The 26278-nt window shown below is 42.5% G+C and overlaps 1 protein-coding gene across 3 annotated transcripts in view; it reads left to right on the top strand.

Annotated features, from left to right (window-relative positions):
• Nucleotides 1–4993: 4993 nt before the first annotated feature.
• Nucleotides 4994–26278, top strand: part of ACMSD (aminocarboxymuconate semialdehyde decarboxylase) — a 64680-nt gene continuing 43395 nt past the window's right edge. The window contains exons 1-3 of one of the 3 annotated variants that reach the window (XM_082659051.1): nucleotides 4994–5231; nucleotides 12188–12232; nucleotides 23877–23973. In XM_082659051.1, coding sequence (XP_082515177.1) covers nucleotides 5169–5231; nucleotides 12188–12232; nucleotides 23877–23973 — 205 coding nt within the window. In that variant the 5' untranslated portion in view covers nucleotides 4994–5168. The remainder of the gene's footprint in view (nucleotides 5232–12187; nucleotides 12233–23876; nucleotides 23974–26278) is intronic. The other 2 variants (XM_082659050.1, XM_082659052.1) reach the window with 2 other exon arrangements.

Raw genomic sequence — 26278 nt, 5'->3', positions numbered from 1 at the left:
TCTACTTTCCTTTCAATGCTGCTTGGTGAAGGTAGTCTTTCTGCTTCTTCTGGATGAAAACCTAGACAGTCTCCAAGACATTTCCACTCCCTTATAGGTAATAAAACTTCCTAAAGTCACTTTAAATTGCAAACCCATCCATAGGTAAAAAAGTGAAAATGTCTAGTACAATACATTAATAATCTCTTCAATTCTCATTGAAAGGTACGATTTCTCTTCCTAAAGGTGGGCACATGGTCCTTTCTTCTCCTTCCCCAACTGGCATTTCTGCTTCTCCTTAAGACTGATCTCTTTGATTGGCAGAGTCGAAGCAAGGAGAGAGATTAAATGTTAGGGTTATAGGCAAATTGTTACCTGACCGACCATGTAGTAAAATGGCTTACAGCTCTGTGGGCAGGCTGGGGCTTAAAAGCATCTCTTTCTCTTGTGGAATGGTTTTGACATTCTCTGGTGGTTCCCTAGCACTGGGGCCCTCCTCTGGAGCTCCCTGCAGATAATTTTTATTTGACTGACCTATCAATAATTGAGAGACCTATGTTGAAAGATTTGTCAAATATGTATGTGTGTGTGTGCATTTTACATTTTGAGGCCATTAGTTATACCAATTTAGAATTACTATGGCTTTGTAATCAGTTGAACCTTTTATTATTATATAGTGGTCCTCTTTTGCTCTAATAATGCTCTTTGTTTTATAGTCTCTTTTATTTGAATTACCCTGTTTACGATAAACAGCTATCATAGCCTTCCTTTGGTTAGGATTTGCTTCTTTTAATTCCTCTTACCTTTTTACTTTCAAACTTTCTGTATACTTATAGTTTAAACACATTTCCTATAAACAACACATGGTTGGATGTTGTTATTTCTGCCATTTCATTTTGTGCTATTTGCCTATCTCTTCTATGTTTCTTTTTTCCTTTATTGCCTTCCTCTGAATTGATTTTTTTTGGGGGGGTTTGGTATTTTTTTGCTTCATTGGGTCTTCGTTGCTGTGCACGGGCTTTCTCTAGTTGTGGCGAGTGGGGGCTACTCTTCATTGTGGTGCGTGGGCTTCTCATTGCGGTGGCTTCTCATGTTATGGAGCATGGGCTCTAGGCATGCAGGCTTCAGTAGTTGCAGTGTGTGGGCTCAGTAGTTGCAACGTGCAGGCTCTAGGGCACGTGGGCTTCAGAGTTGTGGTGCACAAGCTCAATAGTTGTGGCTCGCGGGCTTAGTTGCTCCACGGCATGTGGGATCTTCCCGGACCAGGGATCGAACCCATGCCCCATGCATTGGCAGGCGGATTCTTAACCACTGCACCACCAAGGTAGTCCCTGAATTGATATTTTTTTTCTTTATTCCATCTTCCACTTAACTGGATTGGAAGTTACATACTCTATATGTAATCTTTTAGTAGTTAGTTTGGAAATTTTTACCATGCCTAATTGTGGTAGGCTGAATAATGTCCCTACTCGAAGACGCCCAGAACCTGTGAAAATGCCACCTTACATGGGAAAAAGCACTTTGAAAATGTGATTATATTAAAGCTCCTGGGATGGGGAAATTATCCTGGGTCATCTGGGTGGTCCCATTGTGAATACATGAGTCCTTAGAAGAGGGAGATGTCAGGGTTAGAGTCAAAAAAAGGTGATGTGATGGCAGAAGCAGAGAAAAGGACTATGAGATGCTAACTGTTGGCTTTGAAGATGGAGGATGGGGTCATGAGCCAAGGACGCACACAGTATCTAGAAGCTAGAAAAGGCAAGGAAACCAATTCTGTTCTAGAGCCTTCCTTAGGAACACAGCCCTGCTGACCCATTTTAGACTTCTGACTTCCAGAACTATAAATGAATAAATTTGTGTTGGCTTAAACCACTAAGATTTGTGACAGCAGCAACTGGAAATCAGTGCAGATTTTGGCCTCTGAAAGTGGGGTGCTACTGTAAGAAACACATAAAAATATGAAAGTGGCTTTGGAATTGGGCAGTGGGCAGAGGTTAGAAGAACTTTGAGGTGCGTGATAGAAAATTCCTAGATTTCCTTGAACAGGCAGTCAGTAGAAATACAGATGTTAAAGATTCTGCCAGTGAAGGCTCAGAGGGAATTAAGGAGCATGGTAGAGAAAGCCTATATTGTCTTAGGGAATACCTAAATCACCATAAATAGATCATTCGTAGAAATATGGATGTTAAAGGCACTAATGGTGAGGACTCAGAAGGAAATGAGGGACAGTCTAGAAAGTGGAGGAAAGGGGAATCCTTGTTATACAGTGATGGAAAACGTAGCTCAATTGTGTGTCCTGCAGTTGTGTGGAAATCAGAGCTTATAAGTGATGAAATTGGATATTTAGCTGAGGAGATTTCTAAGCAAAATGTTAAAGGTTCATCCTGGCTCTTTCTTGCTGTTTATAGTCAAATGCAAGAGGAAAAAGATTGAAAAACTGGTAAGAGAAAAGGAACCAGGACTTGATGATTTAGGAAACTCTCAGCTTATCAAGATTGCAAAAGATGTTAGAATTAGGAGATTCACTGTTAGGAGGGCATGCTTTGGAGAGAAAAACCAAGAATATAGCTGGACAGGGCTTCCCTGGCGGCACAGTGGTTAAGAATCCGCCTGCCAATGCCGGGGACACGGGTTCGAGCCCTGGTCTGGGAAGATCCCACATGTCACGGAGCAACTAAGCCCGTGCGCCACAACTACTGAGCCTGTGCTTTAGAGCCTGCAAGCCACAACTACTGAAGCCCACGTGCCACAACTACTGAAGCCTGTGGTGCCTAGAGCCTGTGCTCTGTAACAAGAGAAGCCACAGCAATGAGAAGCCCTTTGTGTACCACAACAAAGAGTAGCCCCCACTCGCTGCAACTAAAGAAAGCCCGCGCACAGCAACAAAGACCCAACTCAGACAAAAATAAATAAATAAATAAATTCATTTTAAAAAAAAAGAATATAGCTGGACAACCTTTTGCTAGTGCCTTAACTCTGGAAAATAGGCATCATCACTATTATTTTTAAAAATATTATTTAAATGTACTTATAAGATTACCAGTTTCTTTACTCCCCACTCATTTTACATTTCAGACAATTTTTTCCTGGGGTCATTTTTCCTCCTTTCTGGAGTATATCATTAGAAATTCCTTAAGTGAGTTCTGTTGGTAGGAAACTCAGTTTTTGTCTGAAAATTTCTTTACTTCTTCTTCATTGTTAAAATAAAATTTTACAAGGTATACAGTTCCAGGCTGACTATTAGCTTTTTGAACATATTATTCTATTGTCCTATGGCTACCATCATTGCTGTGAGAAGTTGGCTGTCAGTCTAATTGCTGAGTTTTGAAGGCATTCTCTTTTTCTCTCTAGCAGTTTATAGGATCTTTATTATTGGTGTTCTGTAGTTTCACTGGAAAGTTTCTAGAAAGGGAGTTCTTTTTCTTAATCCTTGTAGATATAGGTTTTGATTCCTAGCTATTATCTCTTGGAATATCTCTCCTCCAACTTCTCTCTCCTCTTTTAGCACTCCAATTAGACTCCTTTTAGACTTTCTTAATCTACCCTTTGTACTTTGTGACACCCTTATATACTCTTATATACACTCAATCCCCTTGCATCTCCATGCAAGTGTCTCTTCCAATTCATTAATGAAGGAGTCTCAACTTCATACAAGCCTATGGTATGATCTCCCACTTCCCTCTAGGATATTAATTTTCAAAGCTCCAGGGTTCTGAATCCACATAACCTGGGTGCAAATTCTGGCTTATTTACTTACACACTCACTATTGTGTGACTATGGACAAGTTACCTAACTTCTCTGTGCTTCAGTTTCCTCTCCTATCAAATGGATATTGGTAATAGTTCCTCTTATAGGAATGTTATCAAGAATAAATGAGTTGATTTGAGTACAATGCTTGGAACAGTGCCTAGCCCATAGAAAGTGCTTTAAAACTGCTTACACTTACCCTGAGTACTGGCATGTGCCTCCATGTTATTTTAAGGCTAATTCATTTGCTTAAGCTCATTGAACTTTTTACAAAAATGATCTTGAGGATTTCCTGCATTTTCTTTCAAGCTGAGCAAGCATTTAAACATATGTTTGTTATAATTTATCCAGAATCTAGGTGAAAAGAATGTTTGTTAAAATTTATCCAGATTCTAGTTGAATAGCCTAGTAGGAAGGCTGTTTTTTTTAAACTACCTAGTCCCTTCATTGTGGAGACTGAGCTGATGGAAGCATTCCAAAGCAGGTTCAAGGTTTTGCCAGGGTCCTTAGGTCCCCTGAACATTTTAAGCTTTCCGGGAATAGGAAAGGACAAACACAGAACAATAAAGGGCTACTTTGCTCCAGGCTCTCTCTGGAAGCATGACCATAAGCATCCCTTTATGCTCCAGTGGAAGCCCTCCCCAAACTGCTCTGACAACCCTCTACTTCTCCCTACACTTACACTCTGTACAAATACCTATAACAATGTACGTATCATTTTATCTCTCACTCAACCTTATATTCTCAGCACATAGTAGTTCTCAATAAAAGTTTGTCAAACGCATGAATGAACAAATGAAAGAAAAGGCAATGGAGGAAATAACATATACCAAGTATGGGTTCTTTCTATGATTTAAAAGTCAAGATGAAACTTCCTCCACACGTTTCAACATGCTAGATTGTCATGAACAAGCCAATTGCTAAGTACTGTTTAAAGACCTAGAGGTAACTACCATACAAAAAGCAAAAAGCATTACAATTGGTTTCTTCTGCGGAATGAAACCAAGAATAAGAACAGATGAGTCAGGGATCTATTATTTTCTTTAAAAGTCTTCTGATATTTGATTTTTAATTATGTATATCTTGATAAAAATTAAAATATTCAAAAACAAAGATTAGTCCATTTTTGACCTGCTGTCACTCAAAAGTAGTCTGCAGTACATTTGACCTCACGGGGTTTAGTACAGTTTTGTTTTGTTTTTTAATTTTGTGCCCGGAGTCCTGATTACCAAAGAGTTGTTGACCCAAAGCCAAGTGGACAGATAAACAGAACTGTGGACTTTAAGAAGGCAGCTCCCATGGATCTACACCGGCTGAGCAGGCATACTGAGTGGTGCCTGAAGGCAGCTGTAAGGACGAAGTAAATCAATTAACTGCATGGTTTTCATGAAGACCTCTTCATATCAAAACTTCTTTCTTTACATGCGTCTCCTCTGATCCCATGGAGATGAAAATTGACATCCACAGTCATATTCTACCAAAAGAATGGCCAGATCTAAAGAAGGTAATGGTGATTAATTTGCTGAATTATTTCTAGAACTTCTCCAGCATTTCTCAATGCCTCTACTATAGAATGATGTCTTCTTTTGGGAGTTAGATGTTAAGTTTCTCTGCTTTAGGAGTGATTTTAAGTTATTTGGTAGTTATTAAGTTATTCTGATTTCCTAGTTTTTTTTAATGACTTCATATTTATTTTGAAAGAACATTGATAAAAAGAAGTAAGTGTTCTCTCAAAATCCCTTTTCCCCTCAAATGAAGCACACTTTAAAACTTCTGGACAATGTAAGTCAAGCAGGTTTACTTCCATTTAAGTCACATATTCAGCTGCTGGGGAGATAGGTGACAATTATGGTTTCAAGTAAGAGACTATTAAAAAACAGAATGTGATAGGTTCTCATTACTTCTAAAACATATCTCCTTTCTAAAATGTTTAAAATAAGTTTTAGAAGCACCAAATGAGAGCTCTGTGGAATTTTTTTTAGTCTATTTTAAGACACTGTCTGAAACCATGCCTTTTTGATGTTCTTTAAGCTGTAAATCCTTGTTATGAAGTACAGAGTAGGAACATCAAAAAAAAAAAACCTAGAGGAAATGACATGAAACGTTTGCACAATGAATGTCTCTCAAGACTCTTCTCTGTGTTTCTCAAAAGATGGACATTTCTTTTTTGTCATTAAGAACTTTTAAATGAACACTAAAACAGGAAGCCGGGGAAAAATGAAAGAAATTTAAAGTTGGTTTGAGTTTTGTTCGGGCTAAGTATCAGATCTTACCCAATCTTCAGCCTTCTCTAGTACTTATACACTACTCATAGTGTTTCATCTTTTTTATCCCAAGTGAGGAAAAATGAATGAACCCAAACTCTAATTAAAATGTGGTTCACTGTTTCATTTGTGCAGGTAGATGAAACGATTTTCTACTCATAGTTGTCTCCTGGAAAAATGGTCATCTTAAGTGTTTCTTTGTCCACTGGTATTTTAGGTAAGATGGACCGTGGACATTGTAGATCAGAAAATACAAGTGATGCTAAACATCTTTGAAAGGTTTTCCTATTATAGTCCATGGTAAGAACTAACCCTATCAAACTAACCCCTCCAAAAGGAGCCTAAGTGCCTACATGGGAAATTGCTGCTCTGAATGCTGTCATCCTCATCATATTTTATTAAAGTGTAGACACCACTTCACAATGTTAGTGATGAATACCCAAAACATTCCACCTAGTATCCTGTGCCATAACCCTACCTCCCAAGCCTGCCTCCACTTTGAGCTGAGAACTGGTCACCAAGAGCTGACAATTTCTAGCCGTCCCACTTAATGCAGGGCCCTGAAGGCATTGTTAAAACTGCTCCAAAAAACAAAAAACAAAACTGCTCCAGAAGCTCAGGGATGCAGAGCATGGGGAGGCTATAGCCACAGCTGTGTGCCCTGGAGATTCCCCATGCACAAGTTCTGCTGGCTCTTTATGTTATGCCTTCTTATCTTCTAGTTATGCCTTCCTATCTTCTAGTTATGCCTTCCTATCTTCTAATTATTCCTGAAAAGAGGGGAGGGGCATTTTGTACCCATAAACCAGGATTTTATCAAGCAATCTCACACCCTGCAAGCAGATAACTGATATACTTTTTTAAAAAAATTTTATTGAAGTATAGTTGATTTACAATGCTGTGTTAATTTCTTCTGTACAGCAAAGTGACTCAGTTATATGTATATAACTGAGTATATATATATAATATATATATATATTCTTTTTCATATTCTTTTCCATTATGGTTTGTCACAGGATATTGAATATAGTTCCCTGTGCTATACAGTAGGACCTTATTGTTTATTCACCCTATATATAATAGTTTGCCTCTGCTAATCCCATACTCCCAATCCTTCCCTTCCCTACCTCCCCTCCCCCTTGGCAACCACAAGCCTGTTCTCTATGTCTGTGAGTCTGTTTTTATTTCAATAACTGATATACTTGATGATTATGATGCTGCTGATGGTAGTAATAATAATCATAATACTGTTACACTTCCAGAGAGCAATATATACATGTAATTTGATTCATATAAAATCTTGTGAGTTTCAGATAGGATTTCTATCATTAGCCCTGCTGGACAAATGAGGCCCCTGAGACTCAGAAATGAGGCTAGAATCCCAGAGCTTCGTGGGGCTATGGTGCCCCCTCCATAGCTCTACACCCACACCTACCTTCCGAGAGCTGCCCAGGAGCACATCATGGGGGGGATGTCCCTGCTTCCCTCTGCTAGACACCAGCCCGCTCCCCAACTCTCCACACTCATGTAAACCCACTGAGGGCTTCCTCACAGCAGGTCAAGCAATGTGATCTGCTATGTGCTGGAAGTTTCTGTTGGACTGCAGGCAAGTCAGTGATGAAACAATTCGCAGAAAACAGTTTGTGTTTTCAAACTGGGAGGAGGGAGATAAATGAAAATACATCTAAATGGTGCTGGGTTCCTTCTCTCTCTCTCTCTTTCCTTATTTCCAGTCTATATGATCAGAGTATTAAAGTGACATTAGTGGACAGCAGATAGTCCTTGGCGTTCATAGAGTTCAATACTTCTAGCAGAATTTCCTTTGTCTTCAAATCGTTTCTTAGTAGGTAACATATTATTTCAAAACATCAATCTCCGATCTTTTCTCACCATTTGTTCAAACTTCCCAATAAAAAAAAATGAAAAGACTAAGCCAGTCCTAGTTTTATTTTGGAAGATGAAGCCCCTTTGGAAGAACTGATATCTCTTTTCAAACCTGCCTTTTCTTGTTAAATATTAATAGACACACTTCAGAATCCTTGACCTCCTTATGCAGTGAAGAAATAGAAAAGCAGAATCAACACTCCTGGGTTGGTGATTAACTAATGATTACAAAGGACTGGGATTTGAGAAATTTTTGCATTTTTCACTTGCTAATAATGATTGTAGTCAGAGTTAAGATCCTTAGGGGGGGAAATCTACCTGAGGTAGAAAGAGAGTAGATTCAGGGTGCACTTGATTACATTGTTCCTGATGAATCAGGACCCACACTCTGGCCCAAGAAACCAGGGTGAAAGTTGTTTCAGATTGATCCACAATGGGATTATTCATAACAACAAGGATGCTAATAAGGTTTCAGCTTTTTCCTTCAGCAAGACTTCATTGCCCACCTACTAGGTATCTGAGAGTAGGGTGTGCAAAGATTCTTCTAATTTTAAATGGGGTCCCAAAATTCCAGCCTTTAGGAAAAAAATTATATGTTTACATCTTCTTTCATTAGTGATGATTTAATTGCACTTGATCGCTGTAAGGTTTTAGGAGACAAAATCCCAGACGTAACTTGACTTTTAAACAACTCCTCTGAGGAAACAGATATCTGGTTTCATTACCCAGGAGGTTCATTATTCACCTCATGAGTGTGAGGTCCCCAAGACATTAAAAATGTCATTCAGCTCATCAACCTCTGATTCACATATACCCATTTCAGAAACACAACTCTTGTAGATAGAAGTGAATTCCCTTGAATTTTTAACGGGTTTTTTTTTTTCTTTTTTTTTTTGCGGTACGCAGGCCTCTCACTGTTGTGGCCTCTCCTGCTGCGGAGCACAGGCTCCGGACACGCAGGCTCAGCGGCCATGTCTCACGGGTCCAGCTGCTCCGCGGCATGTGGGATCTTCCCGGACCGGGGCATGAACCCGCGTCCCCTGCATCGGCAGGCGGACTCTCAACCACTGCGCCACCAGGGAAGCCCGCCCTTGAATTTTTAATATGTTTTTTTATTTGTCATGCCCATAACTGTCTATGGGACACTGGTCACTGTCAAACATTTTCAGATGGTAAATGCCTCCTGGCATACGCTCTGGCAAAAACTACTCCAAGGGTCAAAAATTTCAGACCCCAGGCTTGGTTCAACCTAGGATGAGAGCCTGGGGATTGTGTGGAGGCCAGATGTGGAGCAGAATAAAGTTGCCCCAAATAGGTTAGGTCTTTGTAAAGGCTCAGGGCAAGTACAAGGTGTTCCAAAGCGTTCCAAGTGCTTTCCAAGACAGGGAAGGGAGGAACACAGAGTGACAAAGGGCTTCTTCCTTCACAGCACTCCTTAGTGTCTGCTCCCAGTGTCCACCTTATTTCACGACCTCAGGATGGAAGAGGCTGTCACCGCCATGCCACCCCCACTGCCATTACTGCCTGCCACCACTACCATCACCATCATTGGTACCACCACTGTCACCAAACGCACTACCACAACTATCACCACTACCATGTCATAGCTTCCACCACTGCCATTACTATCGCCACCATCCCTACCATCGTCATCACCATCATCATCACCACTACTGCCACCACCGCCTCTGCTCCCACCACTGTCACCACCATTATCATGGTTAGCATTGATGAAGCCCTTTCTGTAAGCCAGGTCTGGTGTCCATAGCTTTGTCCAAATTGTTTCAGTCACTTCCCATAAAACCTTATGTCACCGCGACTGCGGTGAGCCTCATTTCACACATAAGAAAACAGCGGCTTCAAGATGTTAAGTTACTCCAAGAAAGTATCTTGTAGGCGGACTGTTGTGTGTGACCAGATCCTTCCTTTCTGCCCCTCCCTGCCTCTCTGCCCTTCCCCAGGGCAATACTTCTCTCACCAGCTAACTTATGGGTTAACATTCCATAGGGAATTAAGAAAAAGAAAGAAAGAAAGTGAGGAAGGAAGGAACAGAGGAAGGAAGGAAAGAAGGAAATAAAACCTTTCCTTTTACAGTAAATTAAGATTTCAATGGTAAATTTCTGGTTCAAGAGAGCATTTCGGTTTACTGTAAAGTGTAACTGATTGAGGCCATTCCACCCCTTCCCCCGACATGCACTCTGGGCAGCTTTATCCAGGAGAAGAGAGGGGAAAAGCACAAGGGTACTGAATGCATGAAGGGGTGGGAGGGCACCAACGAAGGGGAAATTGGGTGCCGGGAGGAGGAGCTGGAGTCCCTGATGGACAGGTTCCCTTGCGTGACCAGCCTAGTAAGCCAGGTCCTCCAGTGTCACCTGGGAGGAGGCAGGTGGACTTCCAGAGCTAATGTGACAATTTGGAGCTGGAATTCAAGAACAGACCTTCTGCCCAGGTAGAACAAGGCTGGTAAAGAACTGACCAAATCTTAAGTCTACTGGGGCAGAATGCAGGGACAGACATAGAGACACACAAACACCCCTGTGCTGCAGGCCCAGACCTCCCCTCTGAGTCTGCAGGTGAGAGGGAAGCCAGGAAGAGGGATCTGCCAGAACCTGACCCCCTCAAGACAACGTCCCTGTACTGTGACATGAGAGCCAAGCCACGGTCACCTGGTCTCATCCAACCACAACAAGCGAGGAGTTGCACAATATTTAGCTTCACTACCTCTACCCATTGTTGCTGACAAGAGCTGTCCATGAGCCCTTTACACTGTGGTCTCTGGCCTCCACACCCTCCCCCTAACTTCACACTTTGAGAGCAATTGCTCTGGAGCGTGGAAATGCTGAACACTGGAAGCACCTCTCCAATCTGACCCCAGGTTACCTTTCCAGCCTCCCTCCCATGACACCGCCTGGCCCATGTTGTGTGTCAGTACCCTCCCCCACTCCTCCCGGGGAACCTGTATGTCACTCTATCACAGCATGCCTCACACATGGTAAGGCTTTTCAATTACCCACCCACCCTGGCCTCGCCCTCTCAAGACTGTGCTCCACACAGGCTGCAACTGTCCTTCACTTCTATTTTCTCTGCCCTAGAAAGGCTGGTCATGGTGGGACTCCATGAGGGTTTGACAAATGAATGAATGAATGAAAAGAATGAGATTTTAAAACCTATAGTTACATGAGTCATATATGCCTATGTTCACGGGCAGAATCTTTCAAATATTTTTATTCATGACCCCCAAGAAGAAATATATTTCATACTTGACTAGGTACAAACATTTATATCTATAATGGAAACAACAGTTTCATGAAACTAATACTACACAGAAGCCATTCTCATATATTTGTTCTATGCTATGCTATCCTATGCTATCCTATCCTATTTCATTCCATTCCATTCCATTGCTTTACTATCTTAACTTGGGTTTTCCAAGAAGCAGACCCTGAGATACGGATTCAAATGCGAACAGTTTACTCTGGAGGTGATGCCAGGAAACACCAGTAGAGTGGGGAAATGAGACAGGGAAAGCAAGGCAGCCAGTGAAAGTGTAGAATGTGTGCCTCACCTCAGAGACATCCTGCCCGAGGAGGTGAGGAAACCAGTGTGTGCAGTTTATATACAAATGCCCTCAGTCGTTGACTGAGGGATTTGGGGGGTGGAAATTAGCACCACTAATTTCCTGGTACTTCTGGTCTTCTAGAAGGGCCTAATCAAAGTTGGCGCCAATGGCAAAAGGGAAAATCTTGTCAAAGAAATGCGAGTGCTTTTAGTTGAAGGAGGGCTGGTGTGCACAGACACACTACGGGGAAGGAATATGGGTAGGACACCAGCCTTACCTGTTACACGTACTATTTCATGTTTTTAGAACATCTGGGTCATTAACCACTAAACTGATTTCATGATCTACTCACAGATTGCAAACCACAGTTTGAAGAACAGGGTTAATGTTCTAAGATGGTATTTCCTAAAGAGTGGTCCCTACGGTCTGTACTCCTAGTGGCCTGGAAAGGATTTTAGGTGGTACACAAATATTTTTTAATGTGCATCCTTATTTAAAAATTACAACCTGCATTAGGAGAAAAGGTAAAACTAGCACTTCTATGATAGAGAATTTTCTTCCTGAATAAATACATTTCAGGAAAAACATTGATTTGAATATAAATGTTGACTAAGTGATCATGAGCGTGGGGAAAAATGGGAAAGTGTTGCTTGAAAGGATAGAGCTTGGGATGCTCTGTCCCAGGGATGCGCCTTTATTGCAGTCCTCTCTGCTTTGACCTTTCAGTCTAACTGTGCTTCCTCTCCCCCACAGAGATTCGGATATGGAGGCTGGGTGCAGCTCCAACACCACGGCAAGGTGAGTTTCTCCCAAAGCACGAGCATGCCTCAGACCCACAGACCTCCTGAGTCTGAAACCTTCCAGCAGGCGGGCCTCTAGGAACCCCCAACTCTTCTGCCCTCCAATCGACTTTATAGTAGGCAAGGGGACAGCACTGAGGTTTCTCTAAATTATTTGCAAAAATGGGGATAACGTCAAAGAACAGCATTCAGGAAGATAAAACTGGAATTGCACAAGCCATTAAGAAATGTCTCTCCCTCTCTCTCTTTTTTTTTTTTTTTTTGCCCTAGAACCAATTTTAGCATTGCTCTGTGTCAAGGAAGCAACCTGGCCCTCTCCACAGTTATGACATTATATTACAGCTGACCAAATAAATGGAACAGTTTAGGTTTGCGCACAGGCTGAGAAATTAAACACTGGAGGCAAAAGGGAGAAGAAGCCACTGTTAGAAAGGGTTGAGTTTGGTCAGAGGAAAGAGCGAGAGGAAGAAGGCTTGGGGCAAAGCATTCAGCCTGAGAGAGCTGCAAATCTAGAGCTGCACACAGGTCAGGTCTGACTTCATTTTCAGAGGCATCACAAGCCCTCGTGGAGTGCATGGGGAGCCCCCCTGAGCTCCCAGTGGAGCACAGACATGACTAAGGCCCCTTGGAGGACTGGTGGTGTGGGAAGCCCATGTGCAGGGGTAACTCAATGCACTGTGATGAGGTAAGGACAGCTTTTGCACCAGGTACTGGAGGATGTACACTTGGGCACCAAGGACTGGAGAAGGCCTCCTGGAAGAAGTGATGCTCATCCTGGGTCTGGAAGCAGAGGTGAAGGCTTGCCCAAGGAATAAAGCAAACTAGAAAGCAAAGACAGGGAGCAAAGGCCTGGAGATATCAAACCTACGTAAGCCTAGAACTCAAGCATTTGGCTGGGGCTGGTACCAGCATTCCTCAAAGTGTGGTCTGTGGACCAGCGAGTTCAATTTTACCTGGGAACCTGGGAGAAAGGCAAATTCTTGGGCCTCACCTCAGACCTACCAAATCAGGAACGCTGAGGATAGGGCCAGCAATCTTTTTTTTTTTTTTTTAAAGGAATTTTGCCTTTTTAAAAAAAAAAATTTATTTATTTATTTTGGGCTGTGTTGGCTCTTCGTTTCTGTGCGAGGGCTTTCTCTAGTTGCGGCAAGCAGGGGCCACTCTTCATCACGGTGCGCAGGGCTCTCACTATCGCGGCCTCTCTTGTTGCGGAGCACAGGCTCCAGACGCGGAGGCTCAGTAGTTGTGGCTCATGGGGCTAGTTGCTTCGCGGCATGTGGGATCTTCCCAGACCAGGGCTCGAACCCGTGTCCCCTGCATTGGCAGGCAGATTCTCAACAACTGCGCCACCAGGGAAGCCCAGCAATCTGAGTTTTGACAAGCCTCCAGCTGGTTCTGATGTTCACTCAAGTTTGAAAACCACTGGCTCTATTCACTCACTCACTCACTGATTTTTATCGACACCTATTTGATGCCAGGCCCACCAGTCTAGACACGCGGAATATGCTGGTGAACAAGACAGACATACCCCCTGCCCTTGTGGTGCTCACATTCTAGGGGGAGACAAACAAACGTGATCACTTCAGAGAATGAAATAAAAAACAGTGCTGGAACAGGGAATGACTGGGGAGATGCATCTGGGCTGGCTGGTCGGGGAGCTAGCAAAGACTTAGAGGATGAGAAGGAAAAGCCTGGAAGAGCATCCCTGGATGAGGGAATAGCAGTTGCAAAGCCCGCCATATGAGGAAGAGCTGTGTTCAAGGAACAGGAAGGAGGGCAGTTTGGCTGAGATGTGGTGAAAGGGGGAGATGGAAGGAAACCAGGTAGGCAGGGGCCATATCATGGAGGGACTTGTAGCACGTGCTAAGGAGGCCGGGTTTTATTCTCAATGTAATGCAAATTCTTCGGAGGGTCTTAGCGGCTGAAAAAGGTCACCTTGTCTGATCTGTGGAGGATGGATAGAGGCAGGTAAGAGTTTGGGGCACAAAGTGGTGGGAAGAAGCTGGAGAGGCAGGCAGAAGCCTCATCAGACGGGGCCTTGGAGGATGGGTTTAGGCCTTTGTACTTGATCCTGAAGGCAGTGGGAAATCATTAGAGTTTTTTAAACATCAGAATCTCTGGAGCAGCCCATTTTCACTTTCATCAAAGGCCACCCACTAAGTGCCAATTTAGACACTGGGCTGCACTTCTCCCATGAAAAGTGTCAGTTCCTAGCCCGGGAGCTGATGATCTAAGCTGGCCTCAAGTCTCCCCAAAAGAGAAGACAAGCTGAGTGGAGATGATGACAAGGCCACTAGGAAGCCCCAAGTGCAGGGATGGGCAGCCTGTAATTTTTTTTTTTTTTTACTCCCTGTCCCAGGCTGCAGTTTGTAACCTTGACACTGGATTTGAATGGCCTTCATTTCATCCTTGCTTCTGTGTCAAAGAGACTGCAAAAACTTAACAGCAAATCTAAAAAAAAAAAAAAAAAACCCAGAACAAACAAAAAAAATCCAAGAATGAAAATATTTCCAATCAAATCTATTACCTGATATTTCCAGCAAAACTGGATATAACAGTAGTCTTATAAAACAAAACAGTGACACTTTCCTTTCCTCTGTTTCAGAAACAAAACAAACCAAAACAGAACCAAATTGGTATTTACCTAATTACAGTGGTCAGGGATCACAGTCACTGGAAAACAACATGCAAATATATACAAATATGCAAATTCAGCTAAGAGCAATGAGAAAATCCAGCACTTTGGGGTAGAAATTTCTTTTCATTCTCCTGTATCCCTTTGGTGAACAAATCTTTTCTGTCCCCCATGAATGATTTACCTCAGAGATTCCTGTTTTCTGAAAGGTCTTTGCAATACACTTCTCTGGTCTGCCCTATTTGTTTCTCGTCTTAATCTTTGGTTTTTCAGTGCTTTTGGAATGAAACAAGGGGTATTTGTTTGCCATGGTAAAGCCTTGTTCAGAACTGAAAAACAACATTTGTCCTTGGGTTGAATATTTATAATTTGGTTGAAGATTCATAAAAGTATGTACGGCCTCCTCTCAGGAGCCACATGGGGTGGTGGCAGAATTGAGTGCTGATGGCAGGAACACCCAACAGCATTTAAAGGAGGCCAGACACAGGACCTAGTTCAAATCCATGGGTCAGCAGCATCTAGAAACATCGACTGAGTGTTCTTCAGGCCCTTGAAATACAAAGACACACACACACGCCATTTCCATCACACTTAGCATTTTCAGACACACTATTATGTGTGATCTTCGATCATCATGTTCCTGCTCTAAAACATGATTTCCCTCTCACTGCGGAGCCAGGAAGACACTCAAATGAATAAAGAACATGCAGATAGTGACAATTTTGTGCCGAGCAAAAGAGAAAATAAATAGTAAGGGAATTCAAGGGGGTGGGAAGGCCAAGGCGGGGGCAATTCTCATGAAGATAAAGAATCATAGGACTGTAGGACTAGGGAGCATCTAGTCCAGTGTTTGACAATACGGGCTGCAACCCAACAGTGAGTCATAATATCAATTCAGTGGGTTAGGACAGCTTTAAAAATAAAATAGATTACAAAAGAAAATAGCAGAATGTATTGTTCATGGTAAGAGTAAGTATTGCTTCATCAAACTTTTGTCTCAGTTTGTATCTGTATAAATCTTCGATTGGCCAAAAAGTTCGTTCGTCTTCTTCCAGAACAATGTGCCCGAACGAACTTTTTGGCCAGCCCCAATAGATCTATACAGATGCAGTGGGTCACAATGGAAAATATATTTTTTAATGTGGGGTCGCAGCCAAAATCGATTGAAAGCCATTCCTCTAGTCCAATATCCTCATCTCCTGTTTTTATTTTTAAGCTTAACTTTCCATTACATATGTAGAATCTGAATAAATTCTCCTTTCTATTTTTTATTTATTTTTCTCATTTTACATGCATTTATTATATGAATTAACTACATGAACTGAGAAAGAGTCCCATTTGCAATGCAAATATAACATTCGTACAAAAAATGACAAAATCAAATGAAACCTTTCTTGATTTAAGGTACTTTAAAAAAATAAGGCTGTCAAATAAATTCTCCTTTTTAAATTTAAGCTATTGAAGATAAAGCTACAGTTCCCTTGGATCAGCCCTCCCCATGCTCAAAAGTAATTCCTATTAACAGTTTGGTGGGTATCTTTGCAGACCTTTTCCTGTGATTTTACTTTTCCATACATGCACCTATTAAAAAGGACATAGTATTATTTAATATGTTTATGTACATACCTTTAGCTAAGTCAATCAGGTTCCAAACAGAAAGCAAACAGCATACTTAGAGTATTCTGAAAAGGGTTAACAAAGCACCTGCTTATACAGGTGTAGGCGTGGGATGAAGCTGCGGAGGTAGGCAGGGGTTGGATGATGAAGGGTCTTAGGCCAGGTTAAGGAGTTTGGATTTCACCTCAGGGCAACAAGAATCGATTCATGAGTTTTAAGCGGCGGAGGTAGCGAGATCTGATTTAGGGTTTTAAGGGTTTACTTGGCTGCTTTGTGGAGACTGGGCTGGAGGGGAGCAAGAGTGAAAGCAGCAAGAGATGAGGCTGGAGGCTGGAGGCTGGAGCAGTCGTCCAGGTGAGAGAGTATGGGGCTTGGACCAGAGCTGGAGCAGTGGAGGTGAGAGAAGTGGGCCCTTGCAGCGTCCATTCTGGAGACAGAATTAACGGCATTGGGAAATGGATGGGATGGTGACACGTCAAGCCGAGGGAAGTGAGAAAATGATGTAGTCTCAGAGGGATGAGAAAGATAATGCTGATATCAAAGGACAGAAGCGGCCAAGCCAGGAGGACAAGCAGATCTGGGGGAGAGAGCAGTAGGCTGAGTGAATAGAGCTGGAGGTGGTTGTAATAGAGCCTCCGTGGAGCTGTCCTTCAGAACCTCGTCATGTGGGAGAGAGGCTGCTTCCTGGTGACAGTGTCTGGGCCATTTCTGCCACCTTTGTACCTCAAGTCCAACCAGCCTGGCAGCTTGCATGGTCTAGAGGGAGAGCCTGAGTGGGGACTGGGGGCAGGGGGAGGAGAATGGAATCTGATATGAAATACTGAATTTTAAAATACATTTTTTCTTTTTTCCCTCTGTGCTAGTTTTTTCCTTGTTGTCTATCCATTCTGTGTGTAATAGTTTGCATCTACTAACCCCAAACTCCAAGTCTATCCCTCCCCCACCTCCCCTCCTCCTTGGAAACCACAAGTTTGATCTCTATGTCTGTGAGTCTGTTTCTGTTTTGTAGATAGGTTCACTTGTGTCATATTTTAGATTCCACAGATAAGTGGTATCATATGGTATTTGTCTTTCTCTGCCTGACTTACTTCACTTAGTATGACAATCTCTAGCTGCATCCATGTTGCTGCAAATGGCATTATTTCATTCTTTTTTATGGCTGAGTAGTATTCCTTTGTATATATATACCACATCTTATTTATCCATTCATCTGTCAATGAACATTTAGGTTGTTTCCATGTCTTGGCTATTGTGAATACTGCTGCTATGAACATAGGGGTGCATGTATCTTTTTGAATTACAGTTTTGTCCGGATATATGCCCAGGAGTGGGATTGCTGTATCATATGGTTAATTCCATAAAATACATTTTTAATGATACACGATACCAGACATTTGAAATACCAGCCATTTTTGAACTCATTTGCAGATAGTATTAGAACTAGAACTTAAGAATCAGAAGTGTCAGAAGTGAAGTTCCTTGGGAATCAGACTCTGAGATAGAGATGAGCATGCAGAAGGTTTATCAGGAAGTGCTCTTAGAGTGGACATCACTGAAAGGGAAAAGAAGGAAGCAGGATAAAACAGAGGGCAATGTCGAGCTGTGATGTAGTCTCAGTGGAGGCCTCAGCTGACCCTACAAAAAGCTCTAAAGCGAACCTCCAGAGTTGTCCCAAGTTGGGGGGTGAGGGCAAGGAAGAAGGGCCTTTACATCTCTGTGGCAGTCCGTCATTCAAAGTGGGCTTCCCTGGAAATAAAGCAGGACTTTAAGGGTAAGTGATTTACACATAGGATCCAGGTTTCCTGACCGCTGTAGTTATCATGACTTCTACTACCCCATGATGTTCTGGCTTAAAAAACATTAGAGGTATATTTGAAATGAGTTATCTGGGTGGCGATGGATGGTTGGAGAATTCTTTAATTAAAATAAAAATAACAAAAAGAACCCTTGATTTTCTTTCAAGAGTTTATAAAAAAACAATTTCTTTCTGAGTTGAAATAATTTAGAGCAGCTTGCTCCAATTACTTGATTTTTAGTTAAGTTTAAGATCTTGATGTTGGGATCAATGTTAAAAACAGAACCTACGAGACCCCCCAGTCCCTCCCCTAGCAGCAAGTGCTGACTTCTGAGGCCCATTTATATCCCTACGGGGATCCTGGGTTCCTAAATATCATGTGAGAGGGATCAAGAATTGATGCTCCACAATAACTGTCAGGTCCCAAAATACTGGTTGAAAAAGCAAAGAGAGGGCTTCCCTCGTGGTGCAGTGGTTGAGAGTCCACCTGCCGATGCAGGGGACACGGGTTCGTGCCCCGGTCCGGGAAGATCCCACATGCCGCGGAGCGGCTGGGCCCGTGAGCCATGGCCGCTGAGCCTGCGCGTCCAAACTGGGAGCCTATTGGGGCACAGCTGCCCTGTGGTAATTTTCACTGAGAAAGAGCTCCCCTGACACTTGCTGTCCTTCATTTGCCTTACGATGGATCCAGCATAAAGGGTGTGGAGAGAAAAGTTTAGTAAGTCTGATTCACCTGCAACATAATTAGGGCAACCCCCCAAAAAGACTGGACTCCTTAGGAAATTATAGTAATTAATATTTGCTTACTAGATAGACAGCAATTACCAAATATCAGCCAGACAGGGTGGAATAATGGCTTCATGAACCTGGATTCTTTTCCCAGTTCTATACCACTAAGAGCTCTATAGCAGCTAAGCTCTATACCACCGCATCTCATGGACTCAATGGTAAATGCAAGAGTTGAACTAAAGAAATGATCCGTTTCTGTTTTAACACGTTCTGCTTTGTCTGAAACCAAAACTTACTTGTGCACCTCCCAGAGAAACCCAATTTCCTCCCTTGCCATTGATAGTATATGGTAAAATCTGGCCATTGGATGAATCTAGAGACTGTCATACAGAGTGAAGTAAGTCAGAAAGAGAAAAACAAATATCGTATATTAACGCATATATATGGAACCTAGAAAAATGGTACAGATGAACCGGTTTGCGGGGCAGAAATTGAGATGCAGATGTAGAGAACAAATGTATGGACACCAAGGGGGGAAAGGGGCGGGGGTGGGGGTGGGGGTGGGGGTGGGGGTGTGATGAATTGGGAGATTGGGATTGACATGAATACACTGATGTGTATAAAATAGATAACTAATAAGGACGTGCTGTATAAAAAAATAAATAAAATAAAATTCAAAAAACGAAAACAAAATCTGGCCATCATTCATTAAGCAAGCTCTCTGGACTGTACTAAGTTCTTTACAAACAGTCTAGTATTGAAACTTCTGTATCATTCTGTGTTCTTAGTTGCAAACAGCAGAATCCACTCTAGCTAGTTTAATTAGAGAAGCAGCTCACAGACTTTCTGGGAGGGCCAGAGATCAAGCTCAGAGGCTGTGCTAACAGAAACAATGCCCAATACCTGGCCGGGGACCTGTTCTAGCAAGGCTGTGAGACAGGAAGCTCATGCTGACGATGCTGACATTGGAGGGCAAAGCACTGCAGCTTCTGCTCCAGCCACGTCTGACACCTCAGGCAACACCCCTTAGTAAAAGACTGGATTCTGCAGAGTCTCTGCTTCCTCACAGGGCTCACTTCCAAATCAAAGTCACACAAGGGGTCTTCTGATCGGCAGAGCCTAGAGCACATGCCAGTGCCCCTGCTACAAGGGGAGCTGGGAAAGTGAATTCTGAATTCCCCCTCAGGAAGGGGGAATCATAATGTGAAAATATCTTCGCATATAGGAAGTGTTCCAAGGATGCTGGGTGGCTACAAGCATGACAAATAAAACGGTCCACATTTTACAGATAGAAAAAGTGAAGGTTAAACTCAGAAGGGCTGTAACTTAGCCAGTTAGACTGCTAGTAAGTAATCTAATGAGATTTAAGCCCCTATCTATTGAAATGCAGAGACCAGGCTCTCAGCACTCTGCTACACTGGGTATTTTATGGTAATTAAGCTTTCCTAGTAAGAAGCAAAAGAAAAAACTTCTAATTGCCAAATGAAAGTTTGTTTGTCAACTTTTTCTCTTTTCCCACCACCCCTCTCTACTCCCTTCACAAATAAAAAGATGTGTTCCTACATTCTATTTGTGCATTCAGTATCAGCACCCTTGCTTGCAAACAAAAGAAACAAAGAATGGTTAGTTTAAGCAGAAAAGGAATTTGTTGAAAGTATTTTAAGCCCCTCAAGAATTACAAAATGCTTAGGGAACCACACTCAAATGTGCAGGTGATTGAAGCCACGGCCAAGGCCATGCCACAGGTACAGCCCGGTTAGGACACTGCCACCAGCACCACTGCCAATGGACATAGCTCATGGCCACTGCTGGAATCAATACTGGCAGCTAAACGCAACTGTTCTTGTCTTTTTGCATCACTTGATTTTGATTCACAACCAAGCACTGATCTGTCAAGTTTGAGACAAGGAGAGCAAGTATTTGGGTTTTAGTAGAGGGAGGCTGGGCCCTACCTCTACCAGTACTCTTGCAGGAGAGTCCCCAATCTAGGAAGGTGGTTCAGGTGCTGTCATTGTCAGCAAAGAATCAGAACCGAGGCAAATCAATCCTGATGTCCTGATCTCAGAGACTCGGCTCTGCCTGGGTGTAGATACCTGTCATAGTTACACAAGTCACTTGCTTACTGACCTATTCCCCAGTCTGTGAGCAATGAAAACATGGATGTGAGGGCTTGCTCATGCTTGGGAGATGTGCACAGGCTGCCGCACTTCAAGGTGAAAAGTGCTCGGCCTCGTCCATGAAGGAGATGGGGAAGGTCTAGTCCTTGGATCAGAAGGATAAAGGAGGAAGCTGTAGCAAGACCTGAGCGCAAGCCAAGAGGAAGAGGAGGAGTGCAGAGAACTCCATCAAGCACAACTCAAGGCCTTTGATCACCACACGCTTACATGGCCATCCTGTAGGGCCCAAGGGCAATCTTGAGGCTCTGAAGCACCACCAGAGGTCATGTGTCCTTAAGCAAGGGAATGTCGGGAGACAGCCCAGTCTCTAATTAACCATACATCATTAATACTAAGAATACCTAACACTCAACATGTGTCAGACACTCTACTAAGTGCTTTATAAAGATTATCCCATTTCATGCTCACAAGATCCCTTTAAGGTAAGTCATATTATTATAATGATCTTAAAAATGAGCCCAAACTCAGAAGTTTCTAGACAGAACAGCTAGCGGGACAGAGTCTGAGACTCCACAGATATTTGATGTCACAAAGCAGAAGAAACCATGGAGCCACGGCTAAATGGGACGAGTTTGAACTAATCTGTGCCATCTGCCAAAATGATTTAAAGTAAGCGGTCATTATCGACTCTGACCAGGACTCTGTCCCACCCATCTTGTTCTCTGGGCCAAAAGCAGTCCAAATCCAATGTATGAGTGCCTTGTATGCTGGGTGGTAAGCTGGAAGCAATACCTCCTCATGGAGCTGAAGAGGCTGCAATGAAAGCAGGGTAACTGAAGAACCAAGAATCTTCTTTCCTCCCAAAAGCAACCACTGACCTGTCACTCCAACGAAGCCTGGTCGAGAGAAGAAGGCTGTGGCCCAGTTATGCCAACTCCTCCAGGAGATCCAAGGAGTCCAGCACGGATACTTCAAATTTAAATAACAGAGAGAGAAAGATATTCAGATGTTCCAAATACAACGTCACTGCAGAGCATAATAATAATAACATCTGAATGAAATAATGCCATTTGCAGCAACATGAATGGACCTAGAGATGATCATACCAAGTGAAGTAAGTCAGAGAGAGAAAGACATATATCATATGATATCACTTATATGTAGGATTTAAAATATGACAGAAATGAACTTGTCTACAAAACAGAAACAGACACACAGAGAGAACAGACTTGTGGTTGCCAAGGAGGAGGTGGGGTGGGAGAAGGATGATGGATTGGGAGTTTGGGATTAGTAGATGCAAACTATTACATATAGGATGGATAAACAACAAGGTCCTACTTTATAGCACAGGGAATTATATCCTGTGATAAACCATAATGGAAAAGAATATGAAAAGGAATGTATATATAACTGAATCACTTTGCTGTACAGTAGAGATTAACACAACATTGTAAATCAACTATACATCAATAGGGGACTCCCCTGGTGGTCCAGTGGTTAAGACTCTGTGCTTCCAAATGCAAGGGGCACAGGTTCAATCCTCGGTCAGGGAACTAAGATCCCACATGCCACATGGTGCAGCCAAAAAAAAACCCAAAAAACCCCAAACTACACATCAATAAATTTTAAAATAATAATAAAATATTAATATCTACAAATAATAATAACCTTTGGCTTATGGAACGTCTGCTCAGCCAGCTCAAGTACTCTGTTCTTTGTCTCTGTGGATGGGAATCTGTGCCTTAATTTCTTCCTTTTCTCACAGTCTTTCCAATCTCCATGCTTATGACCTAATTTTCTGGTGGCAGATTACTAACTTGTCTTTTTTCCTCAACTATATATCCTTAAAGTTTTACATCAGTCAGAGAAAGTATATTGCCCACCTTAGGTGCCACATAAATATTTGTTTTATAAATTGAAAAAAAAAAACTGAGAAAACTGAGGCTCAGAGATGTTGTTTAACTTGCTCATGGTCACACAGTAAGTGGCAGAACAGGGATTTGAACCTTAGCAGTCTGATTTCAGGGACCTGGATCAGAACTTTTCCCTTTTCTTTAGGGATCAGCAACAGGAGGCCCAATTAAGAGGCCGCTGCCATGCTCCACACAGACACTTAGTTTGCACCTCCCCACCCCCGCACTGAGTATTAAAAGGTAGTGTACAAGGCAGGCATGATGCCTGGTAGAGGTAGCAGCTCAGAACCAAATTTCACATAAGCTGCTAGACTGATTCACTGCATGGCCTGCCTCCTCCTGCAGGTGTTGACATCAGTGGGCCCTGCTCTGCTAGACAAATTATTTACTCTCACTATCCATCTGTTGCTTCTCTATAAAACAAGAGGGTTGGACTAGATGGTCTATCTCAGAGGTCCTTTCAATTCTAAAATGTTATGAATCTAGAGTTTTCCAGATGCTGGGCTATCCTCTTGGGTCTTGGAGCCAGAGGTTCTGGCAAGGTGACTTACACAATCCTCAGCTGTGTAGTCCCAAAAGGCCATGACCGTGACCTTGTTCTCTCTGTGTCCAGCCACTGACATCCACAGAGCACACCCCTTCAAATCCAAGCCAATATTAAGGCACAAGGACAAAGAGTTGAGTTCTGTTAAATAAACAGATTTCTACTTCTTCGAGGATTAAGTAAAAAAACCCTAAAAAGGTTAGGGGAGAACCACGTTCCAAAGCATACGAGGAAGGATTAATCTAAGTAAGCTTAGGTCACCTTTGATGCTGATGTGAGTTTTCTGACTCAGGGAGAAGCAAAGATGCTGAAAGATGGAAAGGTCTTCAGAGTGGTCCAAGAGAACTGCTGGGACCCAGAAGTTCGCCTTAGAGAGATGGACCAAACAGGTACTTCCAATGAGAAACACTACCAATGTTTGCATCTGATGTAAGAGGCATGTCTACCGCTAAAGTCTGTTGACCACTTTAGGTGATTTATGTGATGACATCTCCTTTTATCCTCCAAGCCAGGCTGTTCCAGCTTCACTGGGGGAGGGATGGCACCTTCCACAGTGATGCTTTTAGAGTGTGGATTTAAAATTTTTTGAAATTAGGTATACCGTTTTAAAGTAGAATGCTGTATTATTTAAACACATTTTAAGTTCAACTGCATAGTATTTACTTATTATAGAGCCAATTAAAACAGTAAAAATAAGAGTTCACAGATTAAGGATGCCAAGTGCCTGGTTAGTCAGATTCAGGATCCGATTTCTTTCTGTAGTTTCTTTTGGTGCACAGTACACAGAATGTCCCCACTGACACATAAGGGGTGGAAACGGGAGCAGTTTACAAAAAAGTTAATCATGTAATCTCAGAATACTCTACAATGAAACCAAGCCAGAAATTCGAAAGGGGAGAATGAGGAAATTTTTGTTTCCAAGCTGAGTCACTAACCATTTCTAAGAACTGCTTGCATTCCTCATCCCATATTTTAAAATCAAACAAATCCCCATAATTTAAAAGAATTATGAAAGCCTATCTAAAATATGGTATGATGGGTAGGGGATAAGATAAAACAAAATAAAACATAATAAAATAGTAAAATAAAAATGTGGCATGACAGACGCATTGTACTTTCACTTGTTACTACCTGGTTGACCGTGCCACCAAGGAGAGCGTGCTCCAATGAGAGAACCCAGCCTTCTGAACACGCGTGGGATCTGCCCAGAGACTGTGATGGGGAACTCCCCATGACAACACTGTCAGGCCTAAATTTTGACATCAGTGGTCTAGATTTAATCCAGAAAACAAACAATTCACACACACAAATAAAAGAGCCCTTTAGAACTACCACCTTCCTAACCAAGGACAAATGTATAAGAAGTTCAAAAAATACACACAGAGATGGCAGGAGACATTTTATTCCAAGGTCTGCATAAAACAAGTTCATAGATATCAGCCCCAAATAAGGAGGTGGTCTCTGGCATGTTAGAATTTGGTATAGCTACTTTAGGCTAGATATTGCTTTATAGATTTTTTTAAATAATTAAAAGTACATCTAAATTGCATTCAAATTGAACTTTGCGGAAAGCCTGAAGCACTTCTGTAGACCATTCCATAGAACATAGTATATATGCCCCATGTACTAGAACGGGGGTGGTAGGGGCACTGAGAGAGAACAGCTTTTCAGACTGACAGCAAAGACAGCAAAGGTCTTACTCTAAATGTAAAGCACAAGCAGCTCCCACCTCTCAAGGAGAAAACTAGTGGAAAGGAGACTCAGATGACTGGTGTCAGAACCATTGCTCACGACTGCAGTTTAGGTGAAGAGTGTCTCCTTTGGTTTTTGTTGTTTGTTTCATTCCACAGCTATCCTTAGGAGGACAGTCAAGTCTACCCCTTGCTGAGCATTTTTCTTTGTGCCAGGTACTGTTCTCAGCACCTGACATGTATTAACTCAATTCCTATAACAACCATCGTAGGTGGCGTCTATTACTATGCCCATTTTACAGATGAAGAAACTGAGGAACAGAGGTTAAGCAATTTGTCCAAGATCGCGCAACTTGTAGGGGGGAAAGCCGAGATTTGAACCCAGGCAGTCTGGATCCAAGTGCTTAACAGGTGCATCCTACTGCCTCTGCCGAGGTAAAAGAATGATGAAGGCACAGCACAGAAGGTTCCAGCAAGCCATGCCATCTTCACAGGGAGAAATATGTAATTGCAGTCCCTGGTTTACTTCATCACATCTCTATGTGGCAGGCATTGTTGTACCTAGTGCCACCTGAGGGGTATTAGGAGGTGAAGTGGTTTGCTCGGGATTACACAGCAGTAAATGGCAGAGCTAGAATTATACCTAGGACTGTCTCTCTCATTCCATCACTTTTCCCAAGGGAGCTTTTCCCAAGCCTCCCTCAGGATGAGACCTGCCTGGGGTGTTTATTAAAACCTTTTTTCAGGGCCCATCCATTGAGTCACAGTTTCCAAAGGAGGGCCTAGGAATTTGTTTTTACAATGTTCTCTTCCCTCCACCCCCTGGCCCCTATAGCCATTTTACGCAGCAGGTGAGTCTGGGGAACACTGTGCTATTGCCAAACTGTTAAACACCACTTTAAAAACAATCAGCTCTCATTGGGTTAGACTTGTTTTTTTCCCCTCTTGATTCCCAGAAACCAAAGAACATGTGTCCAAATCAACCAACACATAAATAATGCAA

This window comes from Grampus griseus, assembly GCF_964374135.1.
Source record: "Grampus griseus genome assembly, chromosome: 7".
Classification (NCBI taxonomy): Eukaryota; Metazoa; Chordata; class Mammalia; order Artiodactyla; family Delphinidae; genus Grampus; species Grampus griseus.
The sequence above is the reverse complement of the archived record's forward strand: the minus strand, read 5'-3'. Positions and strand labels throughout refer to the sequence as shown.